At 45.0% G+C, this 23419-nt stretch overlaps 1 protein-coding gene across 6 annotated transcripts in view; it reads right to left on the minus strand.

Moving 5' to 3' along the window:
- The window catches only part of HECTD4 (HECT domain E3 ubiquitin protein ligase 4), a 541903-nt gene that overhangs the window by 116702 nt on the left and 401782 nt on the right, over positions 1-23419 (minus strand). For all 6 annotated transcript variants that reach the window (XM_029571656.1, XM_029571654.1, XM_029571657.1 and 3 more), the window contains one exon: positions 9556-9735. In XM_029571656.1, coding sequence (XP_029427516.1) covers positions 9556-9735 — 180 coding nt within the window. The remainder of the gene's footprint in view (positions 1-9555; positions 9736-23419) is intronic.

A 23419-nucleotide genomic window follows, 5' to 3' on the forward strand; every position in this document is an offset into this window, starting at 1 on the left:
ATACAATTACTCCAGATCCCGCTCTTTCTTTGTGCTTTGAAGAATTCCATCTCCAATACTGTACCTTTCCCTTTGGTTTTTGTATCCTAAATGTGTTACTCAACATTTTAAGGCATTAAATCTTAGCAGTTAGATCATTCCTCAAGCTTCACTAGATCCCTTATGTTTTCCACTGTTTCTTGGCTGTCCAGCCTATTGCAGATTTTGGTATCATTAGCAAAAAGAAAAACCTTTCCTGACAATCCTATCATTATGTTGCTCACAAAAATGATGAAATGAACCAGTCCTTAAGGCACACCACTAGTAAACAACCCCCTCCTCAGAGAAATCTCCATTTACCACTATCCTCCCACTCAGCCAGTTTCTAACTCACAGGCCGATACAGTAAAGCGCGGCCGCAGTTACCCTGCTTCTAACCCGCTTCTAACTCACAATTTGGCCGCGTAAGTCCAACCCGCGATTCACTATCCCTTTTAACTCATCCTTACCGCTTCTTTAAATCAACCGGTAACCCTTTCCGCCCGCAGCATGTATATGAGATGTAAACGCTCCGATTAGCTATTCCCTCCCATACAGCAATGTGCGCCCCGATTATCTCCTTTTTAACCTGTAGTTTTGCCGCGGGTTTAACCTGCTAACTTACCGCCTACCCTTACCCCTGCTTTAGTGTGGAGCGTCAGGTCAGAGAGACGAAATTTCATGGGCAAACGACCCCCTCACCCTCCGGGACCCTTACCCTGGCGTTAGTGTGGTGTGACAGCAATAGGCAGGCTCCGGTCAAAATCCCCCCCTCCCGAAGCAAGGCGCAGGGCGAAAATCGGCTCGACATGTCATTAAAACAAAAGTAAATAAAGAATAATAAAAGTAAACTTACTGCATGTGAATTTTCTTTGAACAGTCCTCTCTCCCCTCCTCCCGAGGTGCACACTGCGGCTCCCCTGCCTCCCGGGGGCAGCCGGCGGCGAAAGCGGCGGGCGAAAGTGAATGAATGCACTCCCATACGTGGCGGGAGCCAGCGGGCGTGCATTCATTCACTCACCTTCGCTGGCGGGCGTGCATGCATCCATCTAGCGGAGGGAGCCGGCGGGCGTGCATGCATTCATCCAGGCGGAGGGAGCCGGCGGCGAAAGCAGCTTCCAGCAGCCCCTGCTGGCGAAGGTGAATGAATGCGCGCCTGTGCGTGCAATTTGGTCGCTCAAGGCGTGACGTCACGACGTTTGGCGTCACGACGTTTGGCGTCACGGAGTGTGACGTCAGCTTTCGCTAATGAATTGCCTTGAGCGCCCAAATTGCATTCATTCATCTTCGCCGGCAGGGGCTGCTGGAAGCCGCTTTGGCTCCCCTGGCCCTGCTGGCGAAGGTGAATGAATGCACGCCTGTGTGTGCAATTTGGGCGCTCAAGGCAGTGCATTAGCGAGCGCCAACGTCACACGCCGTGACGTCAAACATCGTGACGTCACGCCTTGAGCTCCCAAATTGCACGCACAGGCGTGCATTCATTCACCGCCGGCGGGGGCTTTCGCCGCCGGCTCCCTCCGCTGGATGAATGCTCGCCCACCGGCTCCCTCCGCCTGGATGAATGCACACCCGCCGGCGAAGGTGAGTGAATGAATGCACGCCCGCCGGCTCCCGCCGCGTACGGCATTCATTTATTCACTTTCGCCAGTAGGCTTTCGCCCGCCGCTTTCGCCTGTACACTTTCGCCCGCCGGCTACCCCCGGGAGGCAGGGCAGCTGCAGTACGTGCCTCGGGAGGAGAAAGAGAGAGGACTGTTCAAAGAAAATTCACATGCAGTAAGTTTACTTTTATTACTCTTATTACACTTTATTCACTTTTGTTTTAATTTTCGCGCTGCCTTGCTTCGGGAGGGGGGGAGAGGACTCGCAATCCCCCCTGGTACCTGTCATTTCAAACGTCATTTGAAATGATGTTTGAAATGACAGGTACCAACGCACCCAGGATACTGTATAGGCGCCTTATAAAGCGCCTATACAGTAAAATGGGTTGCGTGGGCCTAATGCTTAACGGACGCTTCTTGGACGCGGCTTGCATTTGCAAGCTATTTAAATACAGTATTGAGCGGTAGGTGATACGAACTGTGCGTGCGGCAAACGCGGGTGCGCCCAGCCGTAATGCACCTCTTCCTACCGCTCCTTACTGTATCGGCCTGTCAGTGAGTTACTCTAGGATCCATACCAAGGGCATACAATTTATTTATGTCTTTTGTGAAGAATCATGACAAAGGCCTTGCTGAAATCCACGTACAGTACGTTTAGCTCTCTCCCTTGATCTAACTCGCTGATCACTCAGTCAAAGAAATTGATCAGATTCATGTGACAAAATTTACCTCTGGTAAAACCATGCTGCCTCAGATGCTGCAATCCATTGGATTCAAAAAATTGCATTATCCTCTGTGTTAGCAGCGATTCTATTAGTTTGCTCAACCCAGAGGTCAAGCTAACTGGCCTGTAGTTCCCAGCCTCCTCCTTACTTTATTTTATTTATTTATTTTTAACTTTTATATACTGACATTCTTGAATAACATACAAATCACACCGGTTACATTAAAACAGAAGATGCAGGAAATATGTTTCATTTGTCTAATACATTGTCTAATACTTCCACTTTTATGAATAGGAATCTCATCCACCCTTTTCCAGTCCTCCCGAAGTATTCCCCACTCTAAGGAAGCATTGAAAAGGTCAGCCAATGGAGCTGCCAGGATACCTCTGAGTTCCCTTAGTATCCCATCCAGCCCCATCGCCTTATCTACTTTAAATTTAGTTAGCTCCTCATGAACACACACTTCTGAAAATTGATTGAGGTTTACCTCACTTCCAATCTTATTTGTGTTTGTTTTATGTGGTCCTGCTCTAACCCTTCCACAGTGAACACCGAACAGAAATATTTGTTAAGCAATTTTACTTTTCCTCATCAGCCTCTATATATTCCTCCCCTTCATAATGCAATACTTCCTTCTATCATTAACATATCTTAAAAAAAAAAAGTTGTCCCTCTGTTTTACCGTATTTGCTATTTTTTCTTCTATTTGAATTCTCACATGCCTGACTATTTTCTCAGCCTCTTTATTTTTCCAGATACTGACGCCTGTCTTCCTTTCTGCGATCTCTTGTAGTTTATGAATGCTAACCTTTTCTCGCTTACCTTTTCAGCTGCTACTTTAGAAAAGCATAAGTCTTTTTTTTTTCTCTTCCCTTTATTTACATTCCTAACAAAAAGAGAGTTGCCCTTATGATATCTCCTTTTAGTTTTGCCCACTGCCCTTCTACTCCCCTTAGACCTTCCCATCCAGCTAATGACTCCTTCCCCATTTTGAGAAGGCTAGTTTTCCTGATGTTTAGGACCCTCACTTTAGAATAAACTTTCATCTCTTGCATCCTAATATTGAACCACACCATCTGGTGGTCATTGGTTCCCAGATGATCATCCACTACAACATCAGAACTACTGTCCCCATTGGTAAGCAACAGATCCAGTATCACTCCCTCCCATGTGGGTTCGCTAGATGATGTCACACCAGGAAAAAAACAGTATTCTTTAACTCCATCTGCTGGTAAGGAGAAACAACTTACAGGTATTGCCTGGATTGGTATAACAGGACTAATGGAAAGGAAATTCACAGGTATGGAAAATTTCTCCTCATATTACATATTGTTAATGTACAAAAAGATGTCAGCAAAAAAGAGCTGCAATAGCAGCAGACATGGGCAACCCTTCACAAGTCAATCACGCCTAATGCTAGAGCATGTATTGACTATATACAGCGTATATCAATTCTAAATAACAGAGTAACCCAAAGCTGTTATTTTATCCCTGATCGATGAAGGTAATAAGAAACAGTTTCCCATGCTTTGACATACTTTTTAGATACCAATTGCTGTAAGTATTTGACATCTAGGCATTCTAATTGCATTCAATCAGCCATTTGTTGGTACTACAAAAAGGAGAAGGTGAAAGGGATGTATTGAAATTTTTTTTTTAAATCAGATTTTGGCTAATAATATAGTTACAATTCACAACCTAAAAGAAGCCAACAAAACCCCATCCAAACACTAAATCAGAAAAAGGGGGGGGGGGGGGAGGGTAAAGAATTGTTTGGTATGATATGTGCATGTCAGCCATCTGTTGGTGTTTGAGGTAGTTGTGGGTGGATCCTTGGGCCGGTGGCAAATGACCACACCCCCGGGGGAAGATCCCGAGAGGGACCACCGGTCAGGCTCAGAGTATGAGACAGACACACACTAGTTCTTTTATTAAACAGTATATTGAACCACCAGAGGTGGCAGTAGTGAGCTGGAAGTGCCCGGCAGGGCTGTAGTCCCTCAGGTACTGTAACAGCGATCCTGGATAACTTCTGCAACTGAAGAACTCAGGTGCTTTGGTGTTCTTCCATGATACCATGCAAGCAAGCATGGTGTACCACACCAGCGACATATCAGAGCCATCGTTTCCTCCAACAGCTCCCACTATCCGAGATCCAGTTTCTGTCAACTGAGAAAGTCTGCTTGTGCATTGTCCACTCCAGCAATGTGAAACGCCCTAGCATAGCTAGATGCTGCTCTGCCCAAAGAAATAACTCCTAAGCTTCCTGAGCCACCACTCAACTCCTGGTTCCCCCTTGTCAATTGATATAAGCCACCATGGTCACATTATCTGACAAGATGCGCATCACTCGACCGCTCAGCAGAGGCAGAAATTCAATCAACGCGCACCTCACTGCTCTCATCTCCAAACAATTGATGGACCAGGACTTCTCTTCCTTGGACCACAGGCCCTGTGCTGACTGGCATCCATGGTAACCACATCCAAGTCTGGAACTTCTAAGTCCACTCCGCACTGTAACTGCTCCTGACCAAGCCACCATGTAAGACTGGACCTGGCAGGCTCCTCGAGCTAGCAGTACATGAACCTGCTCAGACAAAGGATCCCACCAGGAAAGGAGAGACTGCTGCAGAGGCCTAATGTACGCAAAGGTCCAAGGAACATTGAGGCTATAGATCCCAGCACTTGCAGGAAATCCCAGACCCTGGGCTCCTCTGTATCCAACAATCTGTGCACTTGATTCTGCAACTTGAGAATACAATCCTCTGTCAGGAAGACCCTTCCTGCCCTGGTGTCGAAGCAAGCTCCCAAGAACTCCAAACCTGAGATGAGGTGAGATGACTTCACCTGATTCACTACCCATCCCAGTGATCTCAATTGCTGAAAGACTTGCGCCAAAGCCTGAATTGCAGGGGCTTCCAACTTTGCTCGAATGAGCCAGTTGTCCAGGTATGGTTGAACCAAGACGCCCCTCTTTGAGTGCCACTGCCACCGCCACCATCGCCTTGGTGAACGTCCGTAGCACCGTTGACAAGCCGAAAGGAAGGGCACAAAACTGAAAATGTCTGCTGAGAATCATGAAGTGGCGAAATCTCTGGTGATCCAGGTGGATCGGAATATGTAGATAAGCTTCGGTCAAGTCTAGAGATGTTAGAAATTCTCCTTTGCACACTGCTGCGATCACAGAATGTGTTTCTATTTGAAAACAAGAAACCTTGAGCAAGACATTCACTTTTTTAAATCCAAAATTGGATGGAAGGACCCGCCTTCTTTGGAACCACAAAATATATGGAATACCTTCCCATCCTTTGTTCCACTACCAGAACCAAATCCACGGCTCTCAGCGCTTGTAACCGATATACGGTTTCCTGAACAACATTTCTCTTTGTGGATGAAGTGCAAAGGGACACCATGAACAAGTCTCATAGCAGGCAAGAGAACTCTAATACGTAACTGTCTCGTACCATGCTGAGGACCCACTGGTCTAACATGATTTTGGTCCATTCCTCGTAAAAGAGAGACAGACGCCCTCCAGTAGGAGGAAGAGAGGAGTGGACTGGCATCACTTCATTGGGTGGACTTGGCTCCACCAGAGCCCTGGCTGAGACCTTCTCTGCCTGGCTTCCTGCCCCCTTGAAAGGATTGGTTCCAGGATTGCTGCCTCCCGGCACCCTGCCTGTGAGCCCCCCCAGATGGCCTACCAGGACGAAACCTCCTGTTTACCCAAAACTGGGGCCACCCCACAAAGGAACCTCTGTTATTTTTGGGCCAGTCTTCTGGCAGCCTATGCCCTTTGGTCTCTCCGAGATGTTTCACGAGCTCCTCTGTCCTTGCCAAATAGGAGCTTTCCCTTGAATGGTAAGGCTCCCAACTGAGACTTAGACCACACATCTGCCAACCAGTTCCTTAACCAAAGGAATCTTCTGGCTGAAACCGAAGACATCATAATTCTCGAAGTTCTGATTAGGTCATACAGGGCATCTGCTCCATAGACCACTGCTGCCTCCAGTCAGTCTGCCTGCTTAGCCCCTGATGGAGATAGCAATCTTGTGGCCTGCAACTGCTGAACCCAGCACAATCTTGCCCTTTGCATGAAGCTACTGCACACTGCAGCCCGAACGCCCAGAGCAGATACCTCAAATATCTTTTTGAGATGAATTTCCAACTTCCTGTCCAGTATGTCCTTCAGCGCCGCTGAACCAACCACAGGGATAGTGGTCTTTTTAGTGACTGAAGACAGAAACGCGTCCACCTTAGGAAGGGCCAACAACTCGAGTGTGTCCGCTGGCAATAGATACAATTTAGCCATTGCCCGACCTACTTTCAGGCCCGTCTAAGGAGTATCCCACTCCCTGACCACCAACTTCTTCACTGACTGTGAAAAGGAAAAGCTTTTGTTGGATCCCTCAGACCATCCATGACCGGGTCTACTCCCTCTTGATTGGACTCCTTCTGAGGAACTTTGATCCTCAGCTCCTCGAGAACATGCAGAATTAAGGGCCACAAATTGTCCTCCAGAAATAAACGCACCACCTTAGTGTCGTCCCCCTCTGCCACCGGCATCTGGTTCAAACCCATTCAGACCTTAATCGGGTGCAACTGGATCAGAATCAGCCCTGGTTGGATCCAGAAAAACTGGGACCTGCGGAGCCCCTTCCAAGTCATTGGAGTCTACATTCAGACTGCCCAGTGCAGTCCTCATTCTGACCTCTGGACCTCCAGAACTTCCAGCTGTCTTAGCCAGCTGCCAAGAGCCAGACCTCCGAGCCTGGCCCATCCACCCAGCTGACGTTTGCACCAAATATGCTTCATGCATAAGCAGGACAAACTCAGAGGAAAATGGTACAGATATCCTCAGAAGGATCCCCCTCTCCACCCAAATCGGGCTCCCTCCAATTAAAATTGCCCTGCCGCACTGGAGACAGCGGAGGAGGAAGGTCCTCACCCACCCCCCCCCCCCCCCCCCGAAGCAGCCCAGAGAAGCCCTCAGCCCCGGACAACATAGCCAACTTTCCCACGCCCGGCAGGGGAGGGGCAGCTGCTGGCAAAGATGCTCCCGCGCTCGTTTTGGCTTTAACCTGCCGTTCCTGAGTGGGCTCCGATGCCCTCGATCTTCCCTCTACCCTGGAGAGACATCGGGAGCACGGCTCAGTGCAAGAGAGATGCGCCCGTGTTTCACCATATGAGCGGCATGCACTGCCGCGCGTCATAGCACAAAGCTGCACTGATTTCACAGAGGCCTGACCACATGGCAAAACAGTGCCACTGCGCCGCGCTCTCAGGCAAGACTCCTCCACCCACACGCTCACCTCACGACAGCTGCTCCACGGCCCCCAAAGCAGCCGAACAGGCTGTAAAAGCCTTGACTACTCTTTTTATTTATTTATTTTTAAAGAACAGAATTTTTTTTTTTTTTAAACTTTACTTACAAGAAGGGAAGCATAGAAAGACTACCCTAATTAAGAAGAGCTGCTGCAGAGCAATTGTTGTACTGGGGGAGGAGGGAACTGGCCCCACCAGTTATAACCCTCCCCAGTGGCGATTGATCGAGAAAGCAAGGGTCCCCGACCCCCTGCTCGTTTCCCTCAACATCAGGAGGGATAGCCCCACCAGGGCCTCACAACTTCCTGGGAGGATAATCAAAAGAATTTAAAATCTCTTTCCCCTCTTCTTTTTTTCAGACTGCAGGGATTAAACCTCTATCTGCTGGAGACAGAGAAATACTGAGGCACTGTAGGTGGCACCATGGGTTATATGCCAGTGCAACTTTCTCTATCTCCATCTGCTGGAAGGGAAGCATAATCCCAGGAGTCTGAACTGATCCGGGTATGAACAGGAACAGAGCAATGATAAAGAGCAAAGAAAGTTGGGAGGGGAAAAAAAAGATCCCTGGGATCAAGGCACCAGGATCTCTGTGCTGGTTCCAACTGAGTTGGAAGCCCAAAGGAGCAGGAGGAAACTTCTGGGTCATAATACAAATAAAAATCAAAGCCCCCTACATTTAACAATGTCTCTTTTATTTGGCCATAGGTGCCAAATGGCCTAGCTATAGCTCTGGGCACTTGTCAGGTTAGAAGGAGACAATGAATGGAGAAAAGTACAGAAAATTCTGAGGAAAACCTGTTTTCCTCTGCAAGAAGCTGAAACTGAGATAGAAGTTTGCCTTTAAGTATGACGATACTTGAAGCTCTCAGCCAAAGCTGCACTGGAATGGCTAGGAAAAAACAGATGTGTGACCCAGTTAGACCCCTGACCTCAATCCAATGGAAAATCTGTGGCATGACTTGAAGATTGTTGTACATCAACACTCTCCAAAAAACTTCAGAGCGCTTGAATATTTTTGGAAAGAAGAATGGTTTAATATTGACACATCTAGTTGTGCAAAGTTGATGGAGACCTATCCCAACAGACTCACCGCTGAAACTGCTGCCAAAAGATGCTTCCATCAAGTACTAATGGGAAGAAGGAGGTGTGAATCATTCAATTGTTGGATTTCAGTTTTATTTTATTTATTTAATAGACTTAATATTCCACCTATCTTAGTAAAACCATACTAGGTGTTTTACAAAATGAAACATATGGTCTTCTCATGAGTGTGTGACTTCATGATGTAATGTTTTAAGCACTGCAAAGAATCTTATTGATGCAATGATGTAACTGTTTTTACATAGTGTGAATGTTGTATTGTACCCCGCCCTGAACTATGGAAGGGTGGGTAATAAATATTTTAAATAAATAAATGTGTGTTGTATATGCTTTGTCTCCCAATAAATCATGTTTGACCCTAAATGTTGTAGAGTATGCTATGTTAAGGGGAAGAAAAAGATCAGCAGTAAGCAATCTTGATTTTGTCATTTACAGACACAGCTGGAAACCATAACAATCCAGGAACACAAAAATGGTTAATAACATGGTCCCCCTTAACTGAAGGCCTAGTCAAACAACCAGGCCTTAATATGCTTCCGGAAGATCAAACGGTTCAGAGCAGTTCCAAAGGAAGAGTATTCCAAAGCACTAAATGGCTTTTCCCATTTTGTGTTCATGAGAAAAATGCTTAGTACATCTTAGTATCACAAGTGTATTTTAAACGAAAGACTGGCTTTGGTGTTCAGATTCTATATCCTCTATCTTAGTTTCTTGATACTACTAGTTTTTGTTTTTAGATCCTTGGATTTTGTCACAGCAGCATTTATTCTCAGAATCAACTCTTACCTAACAGTTCCACCACTTGCAGAAGCATAGAGGCAGGGATAGTTTCAAGATCATCTTCAGATCTGCCATCACCATCCTCCAATTTCCAGCTTAGTAGTTGCTCTGTAAATGCCATAGCTAATGGGAACTCCAGAGGCAGGGAATGCATGACCAGAACAGCTCCTGGGGGAGGGGACACGCCTAAAAACAATTTAAGAAAAGACAGAGTTATCGCTAGAGAAGAGAAGCTAATTTAAATATTAAAGTCATTTAAATTACCCAAAGCTAACTGCATTTAAAAGGAGAGGTAAACTGGTAAACACTAAATACAATTTAAGTTAATATGGCATCATTTATTCTAGATTGCAACTGCAACTATAGTCCCAAGGATGAAGAAACAAATTAACTTCCAAATATTAACTCATGTATTTTTCTTGATAAATGTTCTGTAACACCACCACTCATGGATCATTAGTGACTGAGCTCGCATTTCAATAAATACGGAGTGTACAGACCCATGAGTGCTGATATAGAACATTCATCAAGTTTTATTTACAACTGAAAAAACATCTTAAAAAAGGGTGAACAAAAAGCAGACCAATGATTATATTATGTTTGGCTAGCAACAATAGTTGCCATTGAGCACAGTGCAATGCATTTAGCCTATTAATATGAAGGTCTTGCTACAAGAGTAATTTCACACATCTATTCATTTGCATAGCGATCCCATGAGAGAGTTACTTGTTTAAAAGAAGTTGATATTTGGGAATCATTTATTCTAGCACATATAAAGAATGAGAAACCTATAGAGTCTTATCAGTACTACTGAAAAGCATAGCATAAACAAAACAAGTCAGCTAATCAAATATGTTAGTTTATTTTTTTCTGACTATAGAGAGGCTTGATTCCCATGCAACCATTTGAACAAGCCAGGATGCAAGGGAGGAAGGCAAGTTATGGCAGTGTGGTTCATGCCGGCATAACACTATAGAGTTTGACATCAGCAGACGTTTTGGCATTCGCCATGTAGAGTGAAGACGTTTGCTTCTCAGGGCTATGATTGAGGACATGTGGCATTATCTGAATCATATATTATACTGGCCCCATAATTAAGGCTGTTTCCAGAATTAGACACACAATCTTCAGATTATTTGTAACCCACTGTGCTTGTTAGTGTTTGAATTCCCCCTGAAGCAGCCTGCTGGCAAAATGAGAATCCTTATGGGATTCTCTACAGCAGAAGTTTAGTGCTGCACCGTGCAACAATGTACCGATTTGAGGACTTTCATACAGAAGTTTATATGGCCATGATTACATGTTTATTATGCATTTTGTATACTAGCATTAGTGAGTATTGCATATTTTCAGTGTTTTGTATGAATGTCATCTTTCATTTATGTATAAGTTTATTTAAGTTTTAGGATAATGGTGTTTAAGGTAAATATAGTGTGTCTGGTATAGGCATTTTAATAAAAAGTGTGGGTAAGTGTGTATAGTTTGCTAATTTTTTATTAAAAGTTCTGTTTGCTTACACATATACTTTGACACAGTAGTTTTAAATGAGAAATTACTACTTACCTGATAATTTCCTTTTCTTTGGTGAAGACAGGCTAATCCACACCAGTGGATTATGCACCTCTACCAGCAGATGGAGACGGAGCAAACTAACATCACAGTACATATACCTCTGCAGTGACATCAGCCCACCAGTATTCTCTTCAAAAGCCAACTGTGGAAAGACTAGCAAAAAACTTGCTTAGAAACAGATAACCATTTCAAATACTCAGCCAACAGGCAACACTGAGCTCAGACAAGAATGTACTAACGCTAGTCTAGGGACTGGAGTAACACTTAACAGTAATCCCTGTAAAACGTAAGCACACAGGAGGATCAATACGTAATCATTTGGCAACCAAGGGAGAGAAGCTGGATTCATCTGATTGTCCTAAAGAAAAGGAAATTATCGGGTAAGTAGTAGTTTCTCATTTCTTAGTGTCCAGTCAGATGAATTAAGAACAAGTGGGATGTACCCAAGCTAGTCCGGAAAAGGGCAGGAGACTGCCCGCAGACCAGTCAAAACCACATACACAGAAGTCACGTCCTCCCAGGCCTGAACATCCAGATGATAATACCTGGAAAAGGTGTGTAAGGAGGGCCAAGTTGCAGCTCAGCAAATGTCGACAGGAGACAACGATCTAACTTCTGCCTATGACGCTGCCTGAGCCCTGGTGGAATAAGCCCTAACCTGACTAAGTAACTGCTTCCCAGCATCTTCGTATGTGTCCGTGACTACCTCCTTAATCCAGTGAGCTATTGTAGTCCACGAGGCTGGCTCTCCTGTCTATTATTGATGTGAAGAACAAACAGGCGATCCGACTTCCGCAAAGGCTCAGTAACCTCTAGATACCTGACATATGTCTCTTAATATCCAAGGGTCGCAACAAATGATACTCCTCTACATCTCTTTCTCTGTCCAGAAATGGCAGGGAGATGGACTGATTCAAGTGAAACTTAGTGATCACCTTTGGTAAAAAGGACAGAACAGTATGCGGCTGTACTGCCCCTGAAGTCACCTGGAGAAATGGCTCCCAGCAAGTCAAGGCCTGCAGTTCAGAAATCCTACTTGCAGAACAAATTTCCACAAGGAAAACCATTTTCAAGGTCAGCAACCGCAAGGATAGAGTACATAGCAGTCTAAACATAGGGTCTGCCAAAAACTCCAAAACCAAATTAAGATTCTACAGGGGCACAGAAACCACAAGGCACGCCAAAGATGTTTCACTCCTTTCAGAAAACGAGCCACATCAGGATGGGCCAACAAGGATTCACCATTTACCTGACCCCTGAAACAGGCAAGAGCTGCTAATTGTACCAAGCCTTTATTCAAGCCATCCTGCAAAAATTCCAAAATGAGCAGAATCTTGACCAAGGAAGGGAGAGTACATCCATCCTCACATCAGGCATCTCCCAAACCCACACCTAGGCCAAGGAGGTGAAGAACTTTCTAGTTCTTAGCAAGATGGAAATTACTGCTGCAGAGTATCCACGTTTCAGCAAGTGAGCCCTTTCAAGGGCCATACTGTACAACAATATTGAGTCGGATCTTCGTGAAGAACAGGTCCCTGCTGCAAAAGGTTCCTGTGCACTGGAAGTCAAAAAGGCAAATCCATCAGGAGCCTCCACAGATCTGCATACCATAGTCTCCTGAGCCAATCTGGAGCAACCAAGAGCACTATCCTTCTGTGGCGTTCGATCCTTTGAATCAATCTGCCCAACATGGGCCATGGAAGAAAGGCATACAGCAACTTGTTTTCTGGCTATTCCTGCACTAGAGCATCGATCCCCAATGACTTCGGATTTCTTCTGTGGCTGAAGAATTGTGGGACCTTCACATTGCGCAAGGTCAGCAACAGGTCTAGGAACGGAAGATCCCAGCAATCCTGAATTAGCTGACATGCCTCGTCTGACAACACCCACTCTCCTTGGTCCAGACTATCTCTGCTGAGAAAGTTTGCTCTTACGTTGTCTTTGCCTACAATGTGCAAGGCTGAGATCATCTGGAGATGCTCCTCTGCCCATTCCATAAGTTGATCTATTTCCTGTGACACTTGTTGGCTCTTGGTACCTCCCTGCCAATTGATGTAAGCCACAATCATTGCATTGTCCGACATTATTCAGAACAATCGAATAACGCAGACTGTCGCCAACCGGACCGCCCTGGCTTCCAGCCAATTGGTGTTCCAACTATTATAAGTATTTTAAGATTTGTGCAATATTTAATAATTCTAATAAAATTTTCTTACAATTGACAATTTGTTCTTCAGACGATACATGAATGCTGTCTTACCTTTTGGGTTATTATACTGACACACACACACACACACTCCCCCCTTAACTCTACCATAATGCTTTCTCAGATATCCACAGAATAAAGAGTTCATTACTCAAACAGGCTAATATATCATCAAATACACATTATCTGACTAATTTCAGAGGTTGTTCTTTGGGCAACTAATTGCTCCACATGATCTTTAATATATGTATGTGCAATGTAAACACATTCTAAATCTTTGTAAAGAAGAGAGGCCCAGTATCCATGAGTCTCTTCTCTTAGAATATCTCCTTCTCTCCTTTAATTGAGTTGCCTTTCTCTGTTTGTTTCTAATTTTATAAGTTGTCTGTCACATTTAAGGGACGAGTTAAGAATCTGCTTAACTTACAAGATGCTGATTCAGGGAGATGCAGGCAAGTCTTCCACTGGGAGACAAACCAGAAGCAGCCAGTGCTTCTTTATGGTTTCCCTTAGATTTGCAGGGGAGACTTTCCAGACAGCTGAAGGTGGCTGAACATCCTGGACTTTTGTATCTATACAATCTAAGCTACTGGGTTCACATACTCCGGGTCATATGGAGAGCTTAAACAAGGTTTAACATACAGGAAAACTGGTTCTTACCTGCTAATTTTCGTACCTAAAGTACCACAGATCAGTCCAGACAAGTGGGTTTTGCATCCCTACCAGATGGAAACAGAGAACTAAAAACTTTGAGGCACTGCTACATAACCGAGAGTGCCACTGCAGTTTCTCCTCAACAACCCCCTAATTGAGAGCAAATGCTAAACCCAAAAGTTGGAGCCCTCCAAACAGAAAAACGATAAGTCAACCCAAAGGGCTAACCACAACCTCACAAACTTCTTTAGGTTCTGTATATATACATTCTGACAGTTCTTTCCGGTAAGCATGCCAGAACACGGACTTGCTGTAACGGTCTTGAGAACATTAAGGGGCTGGGTCTCTGGACTGATCTGTGGTACTTCAGGAATGAAAATCAGCAGGTAAAAACCACTTTTCCTGTTCGTGTTCGTACCCCAGATCAGTCCAGACAAGTGGGATGTACCAAAGCACCCCTACACTGGGTGGGCCCAAGAAAGACCCTCTCTAAACACACTTTCGCCAACGGTCGGCTCTCTTGGAGCCTGAACATCTAAACGGTAACGGCAAGATAAAGTGTGAAGAGAAGACCACATCACCGCTCTACAAATTTCCTGCGGCTACACTAATTGACACTTGGCCCATGACACTGCCTGCGCTCTAATACAATGAACATGCAACCCCTCTGGAATTATTCTCTCCTTACAAAGGTAGGCTGAAACAATAGCTTCCTTCAGCCAATGTACTATCGTGCCCTTGGAGGCCTTGCATCCATTTCTGGCACCTCCAAACAGTACAAACAAATGATCCAACCGCCAAAAACTTTGTGACCTTTGTCTCTGGCGACTCAGCAGATCAATTTGGGAAGGCAGGAGCTCCACAGTCTGATTCAGGTGAAACGAAGTTATCACCTTAGATAGGAACAAAAGTACCACGCGCAGACACCCCCCTCGTCCTAAATCTTTAAAAATGGTTCCCTACAGGACAAAGCCTGCAGCTCTGAGATCCTTCTGAATGAAAAAATTGCCACCAAAAATACCACCTTCAGCGTGAGGTCCTTTAACAATGCCTTCCTCAATGACTCAAAATGGAGGACCACAAAGCAGCTGCAAGACCAAGTTTAAACTCCATGCCAGATCCAATCTATGCACTGGTAGCCGCAGATGCTCGACCCCCCTTTAAAAACTTCACAACATCCGGATGTGAGGCCAACCTTTTCCCGGTAGTATACCTCTGAGATACCCCAAGGCGGTCACCTGAACCTGCAAGGAACTGTAAACTAAGCTCTTGAAAATCACAGGCTTAGAGTATCCTTTTTGTCACAAACTCTTGCACTCAAAAGTCAAGTTGCGAGACAAGAGTGATCCGCCAGAACCAAGAAAATAGGACCTTGTCTTAACAGCCCCTGCAAATGAGCCAATCTCAGGGACTCGTCAATTGTGAGCTGAACCAGATTTGTGAACCATGGATGACGCAGCCTCTTCGGCAAACCCTGTACCACCTGGCCCGGATGCCTCTCGATGTGCTTAAACACTCGGGAAACACTGTCACGGAGGGAACACATATAGCAGGATCCTTGTAGGCCATGGAAGATCCCGAGCATCTATGCCATCGGCTGCGACCTATCATCTGCAGCTGAAGAAACTTGCTGCCTTGACGTAGCTCCTTGTCACCATCAGATCCAGATGGGAACTGCCTCAACGAGACTGGAGAAGGCCGAAGGCCTCCTTTGACAGCTCTCATTCTCCCAGGTCCAACTTTAACCTGCTGAGATAGTCCGCTTGCACACTGTCCACTCCCGCAACATGTGAAGTGGCTATCCCCTGCAAATGTTGCTCTGCCCAGGCAAAAAGGTCCTGGGTTCTTTGGGCAACCGCGCGACTCTTCGTTCCACCTTGCCGATTGATATAAGCTACCATTGTCACATTGACTGAAAACACTCTGACCTTGGACTTGTGGAAGGAATTCCACCAATGCCCTGCACACTCCTCTCGTTTCCAAGCGATTGATTGATCAGGATGCTTCCACTGGCGACTACAGACCTTGTGCCAGGCGTTCTTGACAGATTGCCTCCCAACCCTTGAGGTTGGCATCCATGATCCTATAACCCAGTCCAGAACCTCCAGGCCCATCCCTTTCTCTAAATTGGGCCGACACAGCCATCACGAGAGACTGGACCAAGAAGTACCTTGCAGGGTAAAACCCGATGAAACTCCTCTGACAACAGATTCTAGCGCGACAGCAGTGCCTTCTGCAGAGGGCGCATGTGAAAAAAATCCCACAGAACCAAATTCAAAGTGGATGCCATTGAACCCAGGACCTGAAGATAATCTCAAGCCCTGGGCACTGGCATCTGCAAAATCTGCACCACCTGGGATTGCAACTTCCGAATCCTCTCCGAGGTGAGAAACACTCTGCTGACCTGAGTATCAAACTTTGCCCCCAAGTATTCCAGCATCTGGATAGGGCTCTTCACCAAATTCACCATCTAGCTCAAGGACCGCAACATATCTACCACTGTACGCACAGACTACTGGCATACCTCCTCTGATTTCCCTCAGATAAGCCAGTCATCTGGATAAGTATGAACTAGGATCCCCTCTCTGTGGAGAGCTGCTGCCGCCACCACCGTCACTTTTGTGAACGTGCGAGGTGCAGTCGCCAAACCGAATGGGAGGGCCTGAAACAGGAAAAGTTACTCCAGAACCATAACATGAAGAAACTTTGATGTTCTTCCCGAATGGGTATGTGCAGATAGGTTTCCATCAAGTCCAGCAAGCCTGAAAAACTCCGAGACAAACTACCGCCATCACCGTCTGCAATGTTTCCATACGGAAAAACGGGGAACTCACAGTATCATATTTCACCTTTTGCAGATCGAGGATGGGACAAAAGGCTTCTTCCTTTTTTGGCACAACGCAGTAAATTGAGAACTTCCCGAGACCACGCTCCCTGACCACTACCGGTACTATCTTGCCAGCACCTAAAGGTGACACGTGTTCCGAATCGCTGCTTGCTTGCCTCAGACACCACAATGAGATATCACAAAAGCTTCCGTGATGGGGCGAAAAAATTCTAAAGCACAGACGTCCCACAGAGGATATGACATCATCGGGGTGAATGGCTGCCTGAGGCTGGGCTCCTCCGTTAAGCGGCATAATTTGTGCTTAATCTTGGGCATCCGTGAGTAAGTTACGGTTGTTCAGATTGCTATACTTTTGTGGATGATAGTGATGTCGGTGAGGAAAAAATCTATAGACATACGTAAATTTTCCTATACTAAATCCTTTGAAGACCATGAGGCCACAATGGCAGTAATGGCAACCGGGGCTGGCCTTGAGGAAGAAGTAGGCCCCGAGGTAGTACATGCGCTGGTCGGCTCTGACTTACCTAGTTGGGAGGAGTTTCGCGGTTGGTTTCGGGATTTACGACAAGATATTATTTATTTATTTTATTTATTTATTTCTTTTGTTTACCGACATTCGATCGAGATATCACATCGGTTTCCAGATAACTAAAGGAATAGGGTGATAACAGCCCTATTTTACATTATAACATGGTAATAAATATAACAAGAATATTTTACATTATAACATGGTAATAAATATAACAAGAATATTTTACATTATAACATGGTAATAAATATAACAAGTTGTAACAGAACTAACAGGAGTACATGGAACATTAGACTATAGTATATAACATATGTACATAAATGGCTTGTTGATGAGGATAAATTATGGTAAGGAGAGCAGGGAGTGTAGAGGGGGGAGGGGAGAGAAAGGGATGTGTGGGAGGAAGGTAGTGATAGGGAGGGAAAGGGTGGTGTGAGATGCTTGTGTAGGGAGGGAAAGGTGTGGGGCGAGATGCTTGTGGAGGGGGCATGGAGTGGATGGTGCGATTGGGCGGGTTATGTGTCGGGTGGGAAAGCTTTTAAAAATAGCCATGTTTTGAGGTGTTTTTTGAAGACTTGCAGTGAAGGTTCGTTTCTGAGACAGGTGGGGAGGGTGTTCCATAAGGTGGGGCCCGCTATTGTTATGGCTCGTTTGCGGGTGACGTTGAGGTGTGCAGCTTTGAGATTGGGGACGGCTAGGAGTCCAGTGTTGGTGGATCTGAGAGTTCTTTGAGTGGGGTAAGGTTGTATTCCGTTGTTTAGCCAGTCCATTTTGTTGTTGTTTATTTTTTTGTGCATGAGGGTGAGGGTTTTATACTGGATTCTTTGTGTAATGGGTAGCCAGTGGAGTTCTTTGAGCGAGGGTGTGATGTGAGGGGATTTTTTGTTGTTAGAGATGATTCTGGCGGCAGCGTTCTGTAGAACTTGGAGGGGTTTGATGTGTATTTCTGGTAGTCCGAGGAGGAGGGAGTTGCAGTAGTCGAGTCTTGACAAGATAATTGATTGGAGGACTGTTCGGAAATCGTGCTCTTGGAGAAGGGGTTTGAGTTTTTTTAGTGTCTGCAGTTTGAAGAATCCATCTTTGATTGTATTGGAGATGTGTCGTTTAAAGTTGAGTTGGCTGTCAATTGTTACGCCTAGGTTTCTTGTGGAAGGCGTGAGTGAGGTTTGTGAGATTTGTGGCACTCCCGGGATGATTGAGTTTCCTGGGTGGTCAGAGGGGGTGCACATGAGTGGATAGGAGGGATGGTCATCGTGGATGTGAATGATTTCTGTTTTGGCTTGGTTGAGACATAGTGATAATTGAGATAGTAAGTGGGATAAGTTTGAGCTGAGTTTGTTCCATTTTTCCATAGTGAGTTGAATGGAGTTGTTTATGGGGAGTAATATTTGTATGTCGTCTGCATAGACAAAGTAGGTGAGGTTTGCCTCTGATAGGTATTTGCATAGTGGGATGAGGTATATGTTGAAGAGGGTTGATGATAGGGAAGAACCTTGTGGGACTCCATGAGTGAGGGGCACTTGTGAGGATTCAGATGAGTTCATCTTGACGATGTATTTATTTTATTTATTTATTTAACAGTTTTATATACCGACCTTCATAGTAAATAACCATATCGGATCGGTTTACAATTAACAAGAATAAAAAACTGGGGTAACTATTCAAGTAAACGAAAGATAAACAGTAAGTAGGAATGAGTCAAAGTTACAATCAACAGGGAAGAGAACTTGGAAGCTTGCAACAAGCTGGAAAGAAGATAAGGCAGGAAATAAATATGAAGTGATGCCATAGGGCGTACGGGTTAAAGCTTAATGGTGCTTTAACGATGTAAGATCTGTTTGAGAGGTAGGATTTGAACCACTTGATTGTGGTGTCTTGGAGACCAATTTCTTTAAGTCTGGTGAGGAGTGTTCTGTGATTGATGGTGTCGAAGGCGGCTGATATATCAAGAAGTATCAGGAGGAACGATTTGCCTTTGTCGCGGCCTTTGAGGATGGTATCGGTGAGGGAGAGGAGGAGGGTTTCAGTGCTGAAGAGTTTTCTGAAACCATGTTGTGCAGGCTGAAGAACATTAAAGGTTTCAAGGTGGTCTGTGAGTTGATTGTTGACTGTTTTTTCGATGATTTTTGCTAGGAATGGGAGGTTGGAGACTGGTCTGTAGTTTGCTGGGTCGGATTTGTCGAGTTGAGGCTTTTTGATGATTGGTTTGATGATGGCGTTTTTGAGTTTTTCTGGGAAGATTCCTTGTTCTAGGGATAGGTTGATGATGTAGGTTATTGGTTTGACAATAATCTCTCTTATGAGTTTTAGGGTTTTGATGGGGATGGGGTCTAAGGGGTGGGATGCAGGGTTGGTTTTTCTGATGATAGGTTCAATTTCTGTGGTAGCAACGGGAGTGAATTGTGACCATGAGTGGATAGGAGGGGGGGTGTCAATTAAGTCATTGTGGGTTTGGGGAATCTTGGCAATGATGTTGTTGACTTTATCCTTGAAGAATTGTGCTAGTTTTTCACTGGAGATGTTGCTGGAGTTTGGCGTATTGTCATTTTGGATGGGGTTGGTAAGGTCCTTGACATAGGCAAAGAGGGTCCTTGGGTTAAATTGGTAATCGTGAATTCTTGATGTGTGGAAATTACGCTTTGCTGTGTTAAGGTCAGTTGTATAGTTGTGTAGTAGTGTTCTGTATTTGTCTTTCAGGTTTGAGGTGGGGGTTCGTCTCCACTGTTTCTCAGTCTGTCTCAGTGTTCGCTTTGAGGTTTTCAGTTCTGGGGTGTACCATGGTGCTCTTTGCTTTGTGGATTGTTTTATTTCCTTTTTTATCATGGGGCATAATGTATTGGCTATGTCTGCGTTGATAGATATCCAGGAGTTTGTGGCTGTGTTGGCGTCATTTAAGTTGATTGTTTTTAGTGCCTCAGGTAACAGTTTGGCGATGTCTTCACTGGAGCATGGTTTGGTGAATTCGATGATTCGGTTGTTTGTTTGTAGTGGGTTTGATTGGAGTTGAAGCTTGGCTTGGATGAGGCTGTGGTCAGACCATGGGGTGGGGGTTGTAGATGGTGGTTCAGTTGCAGATATTTTGTTGTTTATGAATATTAAGTCCAGGGTGTGTCCTGATTTTTGAGTGGGTGAGTTGATGATTTGGGTGAATCCGATGGCAGACATGGTGGATAGGAGCAGTTCGCTTGTGGGGGATGGAGGGTGGGTGTCGATATGGAGGTTAAAGTCTCCTAGTATTATGGCTGGTTCTTGTAAGTTTATGTGGGTTGTGATGGATTCAATCAGGGGGGAAAGGTTGTGCTGTAGGCAACCAGGAGGTGCGTATAGGAGGAGAATTTGGAGATGTTTTGATTTGAATAGGTTGGTCTCGATAGGGGGTGGTAAGTTTAGGGAGTGGGAAGAGAATTTAAGTTTTTTGTGAGCTAGGAATAGTAGGCCACCTCCCTTTCTTTTGTTTCTGGGTATGGAGAAAATATTGTATGTGTTTTTGGGCAGTTGATTGAGTAGGACTGTGTCAGAATGTTTCAGCCAAGATTCGGTTATACAGAATATGTCTGGTTGGTCGTCTGTGAGTATGTCATGGATGATTGGGATTTTTTTGGTGATTGACTGTGCATTAATGAGGAGTAGAGTAATGAGTGTGATTGTGGTATAGGGTATGTTAGGGTTGGGGTGAATTTTGGTGAGGCGTCTAGTGGTGAGTGTGGATTTAGGAGTGTGGTGGTTGATGTGGCGATGGGTTAGTTTGGGGATGTATTGGGCTGAGGCCATTGTGTGAGTTTTGTGTGAGAAGGTTGTTGCTTGGTTGCTGAGTGGGGAGTGAATGGTGGTAGGGGTTGTTAGGTTGTTTGAGAGTTGGATGATTACTTTTCAGAGATTCATATGTTGAGTGTTGGGAAGAATATAATGGGGCTGGTAGTTGTTGAGGGCTGTGGGGGGGGTTGGAGGGGAGGAACATTGAAGACAGAGGAGCATACGGGAGTACACAAAGGGAGTGCCCGAAGGAGCGCACAAAGGAGCAGGCTCCTTTGGCGTGCTCCTTCGGCGCGCGACGCTCGGCGCCTGGGAGCCTGCTATATTTATAATTAGAGGGTTAATCAGGGTTGTCCCCTGATTGGCTGTGCGTCGGCAGCGTGTCCCTCGGAGGCGGAGGAAGGTCGGCCGATGACGTCAGCGCTTCCCGGAGGAAGGCAGGGGCTGCCTCGTGGTCGGGGTTGGAGGCGGTCGTGGGTAAGTGTAAATTAAGTAGGCCTTATATTAAAGCATATAAACAGGAGATTATTGTGCTGATTTCCGAATTAAAAGAGGAAATTGCGGATTTGGGCTGTAGAATTGATGAATCAGACATTCGCATTGATGCACATAAAGAGGAACTACGGCATATTCATAAAGAGAAGGAGGCCGCAAAAGTGGAGAACAAGATGCTTGCTGAAAAACTGGAGGACCTCGAAAACTGCTCGCGCAAGAGTAACCTGCGATTTCACAGCATACTAGCATCTCTAGAATTTGTGAACTGTCCTGATGTTGTGATCAAACTATGCCAATCTTTATTCTTTTCTCAAAGTGGCTCTGATGGGAACCCCTCTCCTCAAATTTTGATTGACAGGGTGCATCGCTTGCTAGGCCCCAAAATTGGTATCAAACCATGATATTATAGCATGCTTTCACTCTTAATCCATCAAAGAGCAGATTTTTAACATTGCTCGCAAACAAAGCACATGGAATTGGGAGGGCCACGAGCTTTCTGTCTTTCCGGACATCTCACTAACTATGCTACTAAAGAGACAGGAGCTCCGGGAGATAATGGGATTACTGCACAAAGAAAATATTCACTATCTTTGGATGCACCCATTCGAATTATGCGTCGCTGTAAACGGAGTATCACACCGGGTAAAAACACCGGAAAAGTCCGCAGCGATCTTGAAGGATCTGGGTTTTACCATTCCAACTATGCGATCCTCCACACTTCTAGCGAGGCAGCTTCGAGAGGATCCTCCCTGGTGGCAATGAGTTGCGAAGAGAGGCAAACAACTACGATGGAATTCAGAAGGCTCTTCTTCATCTAAAGATGCCACATGAACAGCACTACTTCTTGGTGACATGGTTTTGATATTTTCTCACCAATTATTTAACTGACTTATAATGGATAGCGTTTGAGCACCATTAGTTTTTTGTTTTTGTTTTTTTTTTTTTGTCTTTGGAGGGGTTTTTGTATGTGTGGGTGGTTTTTTTTGTTCAAGTGAATGCGGTTTTCATAGCACGGCTTGACTGATATACTGATTGGTTACTTAAAGGGAAACCCATTGGTCTTTTATATATCTATTCTTGTCCAGATGAGTTTACAGCGTGGCGCAGGAGCCGAGCTTTATTGGAAGGGAGGGAGGAGGGGATGGGGGTTGGGTTAATATTCATACTTTACGGCATGGCATGGCAGTGGGCTTCGTGACATGGGGTATAACTGGGAATATTTGGGTGGGTTTGTTCTCGGGGGAGGTATTTCTGTTAGAGGGGGAATATAGGGATTTTCAGGGATGTGGTAGTGCTTTTGACATCGAAATAATTGAAACAACATGGCTACCTTAAAAATAGTTTCATTGAATGTTAAGGGTCTTAATACACCTAAAAAGAGACTCTATAAGGAGTTTGATAGGTTACAAGCCAATATAGTATTCCTACAGGAAATGCATCTTAAGCAGAGATTTGAAGCTTTAATGCACTCTCCTAAATTTCCTCAGATTTTGGATGGCTAGTTTCCACCTGGCAAAATATGCTGAGGCGTCGTTTGCTATAAAAACTTAAAAACTGGGGAAATCTCCTGGGCTCAATGGCTTTACATCTTAAGTTTATCAAAAATTTAATCCCGTCTTGACACCTCCTCTTACCAAAATGTGTAATTTCTTATGCTCACAGAATAATCTTCTGACCAATTCTTATATAGCAGGGATAACCATTTTAGTGAAGCCGGGCTGTGATCCGGCAGTATGTGGTTCTTACTGGCCAATTTCTTTATTTAATTTGGATTTAAAGATTTTGGCGAAGATCCTGGCTACCTGTTTAAATA

The sequence above is a fragment of the Rhinatrema bivittatum genome, chromosome 11 (assembly GCF_901001135.1).
Source record: "Rhinatrema bivittatum chromosome 11, aRhiBiv1.1, whole genome shotgun sequence".
Classification (NCBI taxonomy): domain Eukaryota; kingdom Metazoa; phylum Chordata; class Amphibia; order Gymnophiona; family Rhinatrematidae; genus Rhinatrema; species Rhinatrema bivittatum.